This window comes from Corapipo altera, unplaced genomic scaffold (genome assembly GCF_003945725.1).
Source record: "Corapipo altera isolate COAL_440 unplaced genomic scaffold, ASM394572v1 63, whole genome shotgun sequence".
Lineage (NCBI taxonomy): Eukaryota > Metazoa > Chordata > Aves > Passeriformes > Pipridae > Corapipo > Corapipo altera.
Genome location: NW_020884928.1, coordinates 2,287,126 through 2,290,472, shown reverse-complemented (window position 1 = coordinate 2,290,472; position 3,347 = coordinate 2,287,126). Strand labels below are relative to the sequence as shown.

The 3,347-nt window shown below is 46.9% G+C and overlaps 1 protein-coding gene across 1 annotated transcript in view; it reads right to left on the bottom strand.

Moving 5' to 3' along the window:
- Nucleotides 1-286: 286 nt before the first annotated feature.
- Nucleotides 287-3,347, bottom strand: part of SKIDA1 (SKI/DACH domain containing 1) — a 6,768-nt gene continuing 3,707 nt past the window's right edge. The window contains exon 2 of the mRNA XM_027658670.1: nucleotides 287-3,317. Coding sequence (XP_027514471.1) covers nucleotides 1,646-3,317 — 1,672 coding nt within the window. The 3' untranslated portion in view covers nucleotides 287-1,645. The remainder of the gene's footprint in view (nucleotides 3,318-3,347) is intronic.

The window sequence follows — 3,347 nt, the reverse complement described above, 5'->3', positions numbered from 1 at the left end:
AAGCTGCAAACTTTTCAGGCTGTTTTCAGAGTTGCTGTACCCGTCCTCCCCCCGCAAGAGAGACCTTCCCCCGTTCTCGGCGCTGCCTCCACCTCGGCCTCCAGCCTTTCTCTCTCTTTTTTTTTTTTTCCTTCCCTTTCTTTTCGAGAGTCTGGGGGGGAAGGGAGGGAAACAGTTAACCTCTTGAAGCGTATTTCCTCCAAATAAAAACAGTGAACTTACAAACGGAGAGGAAACCACGGATAACTCTGCAATAATTCAAAGTGTTTGGAATCAGAATTTTTTAAAACAGTGTTTTTAATTGAAAATAAAGCTAAAGCATGCTTTTCAACAGTGCAAATTTCCATAATTTTGATTTACTGCTTCCATCATCACAATATATTATACCAGCATGACTTACCGAGGGCTAGACTCTAGAAGTCTGCCTGTTCGACTATTTCGATATTAAGTGCAAATATAGATAATTGCCTCTGATTGTCACGTGCAGTAGAAATGTTTCTGCTACATAGAGAGGATGGCATGGCAAAATAAAACCCACGACAGCAAATTTCAAGAGATGAGGATAGGACTGGGAAGTGTAACACGGTTGAAACACTTGAGTTTTGGTGCCAAAAAGCTATGAATAACATGGTCTTCTCATTTTGTGTAATCTTTCCACTTACGGCCTCTCATTTCACTTTCTGTGTTGTATTTACTGCTTTGCTATTTCCTCCAGCCAGCGTGAGGGGCTGGACCATAAATTGTACTGCTGGCCAGGCAAATATTTTAGTTGCTTTGCAAGTTTGTAAGGGGCATGTTCAGACCACAACTTAAGTATGACATTAGTGGGTAACAGTAACCTTATTTAAGACCTCTGGGTGAAACAAAAAGGCTTCCCAATTGCAAAGAGTGGCTGTACAAGCAAAAAGACACCCTTTTACCAAAAATAGAATTCCACATTTATTTACTGGTTTCAAATGAGGCAGCTTTTCCCAGCGCTGGGGTCGCAGGCGGACACCAGGCTTTCCAAACCGGAGAAAAAGGAGTAAGTGCAACTGCTCTTCGAAAGAGACACCCCTGCACCCGAAAACAAAGCTCCCGAAAAGTAGATTGCTGCCACATTGAATTTATAGTGAACCCTTACTGTGCAACCATGTAACTTAACAAACTTTAACTGAATTAACAGTTAGACTTCCATTTTCGAAATCTAGTGCATAAATTTAATGGCTCATTCTAATATTTATTATTCAACCTTTTGACATTTATTTGCAGCAGTTGAATTGAGGTACTGGTGCATTATTAGCATTTAAACAGTAAAGTGTTCCAGCTTTACCGTAATAACTGAGTTTAACTTGAGTCTTTAGCCTGAAGTACTCTGTGGAATGTAACAAAATAAAATAAAATAAAAAACCCCAATGCAACAGAACAAAACAAAAATAGACCACCAAAAACAAAAACCCAAAATAACAGAAAAATCCCACCACTGTTGTAATGGTAAATAAAATAGTAATCCGGTTTCTGTCTTCACATTGTGATAAAACAGGATTCCAGAAGTGTGTATAGCATTAATGGGTTTGTACAAACCATGCTGCAGAGTTTAAAAAAAAAAAAGAAAAAGGTAAGAAAGTTAAAGGTGGTTCAAGAAAATATTTTCCAAACTATTTTATTAATTAAATTTCCTGAATTTGTGGCTAGGTGGAAGAGGTATTGCAGAACCGCCCAGCTGCCATTTCCATACAGGATGGGCCTTGTGAGGTGGTTGGGAATCCTTAGTGGTGTTTAAGGAATAAGCTGGCAACAAATCCCCATCATTGCCAATAATTAGTGATGGTGGACAGGGAAAATTTGCCATGAAATTAAATGGCCTTTTCACTGCTGATGCTACATTGCTGGCTACCCTTTTGCGTCTATTGTTAACTGTAAAATCATCCAGTGTTCCTTCATGTGTCTCGATTTTACCTGTAGGACGTGGGCTTCGAGCTGATTTCAAATTTGGTTTGACTGGAGGAGTCTGCAGTACAGGTCGCTTTCCCAAAACCAGTGTCCTGTAATTTTTTCTCACCCTTGCTCCAAATTTATACTCCCCATCCTCAGGTTTTGGAGTACCTAAAGTGCATGAGAGGACCTGACTCTGAGTCAGCGGGTTTAAGGAAGTGGTTTCTTTCTCAGTGCATGCAGAATCTTCCTTGGCTGTTAATAAAGCGTCCTGGTTATTACTCTCAGTCACACCGTAAAACTCATCCTTAGTATCATTGCACTCACACTTTAGCTTATGTGTTGTAAGATCAGGCTCATACTCGTCGTTCGCACTGCTGTCCTCTATTTTGATTTTAATGCTGTGCAGGAATGGCAATGCCTTATTGCCTGTATCAGTGCACTGGAGCTCAGCTGCTGCTGCTGCCCCTGGAGAAGCAGCATCCTCCGCAGGATCAGTTTGTAAAGAGGGCAAATCCGTGGCAAATTCAATACAATGAGGGATTTTGGAATCTTTCTCTGAATTTGCTGCCGTTGATGAAGAATCATTATTTAAGAACCTAGCAGCTATTGTATTGTTATCTACACGGTGTGTAGTAGTTGCTTGAAGGCATTTCCTTGCCTCTCTGAGTATTCTTTGTTGTGGAAATGCATTGTTTGTCTTTGGGCTAGGTGAAGAGGCCCCCTTTGCAACACAGTTAATTGTTAGGTCAGTACTCTTGGTATTATTGGAAAATTCAGAGTGTGGGAATGTGATCTCGGATACCCTATCATCTCTTATCTCCGCGAAGCAGCTCCCTAGGCCGCCGGAGCAGCGCAGCGCCGGGGCGGCGGGAGCCCAGCCGGGGCGGCCCCACTCCTCCGGCAGCTCCGGCTTGACTCCGCCGGGAGCGCCGCGGAGGACGGGCAGCCCTCCGGGCTCCGCCGGGGCCGGGGCCGGGGGCCGGGGGGCGGCGGCGGCCGCCAGATGGTACAAGAAGTTGGCGTGGACCACGCCGGGCGGGCTGCAGAAGCTGGTGCGCCTGAAGCGGATGCTTTGCACCGAAACCTGGCTGGAGACCGAGCTGGAGTCGGAGTCCGAGGTGCTGTCCTCCTCCTCCTCCTCTTCCTCCTCCTCTTCCTCCTCCTCCTCCTCCTCCTCCTCTGAGCTGCCCTCGCTGGAGTCCGAGGCGCCGCTGCCCTCCTCGTCCTCCTCCTCCTCGTCCTCCTCCTCCGAGCTGCCCTCGCTGGAGCTGGAGAGGCTGGAGCCGCAGTCCGAGTCGTGGGCGGCGCGGCCCGAGCAGCAGCTGGACTCCGAGTCGCTGCTGGCGCTCTCGGCGAAGGCGGGCGGCCCGAAGCCGCGGGGCAGCGACAGCGGCAGCCGCGGGGCGCCGCGGAGCCGGCAGGGCCGGGGC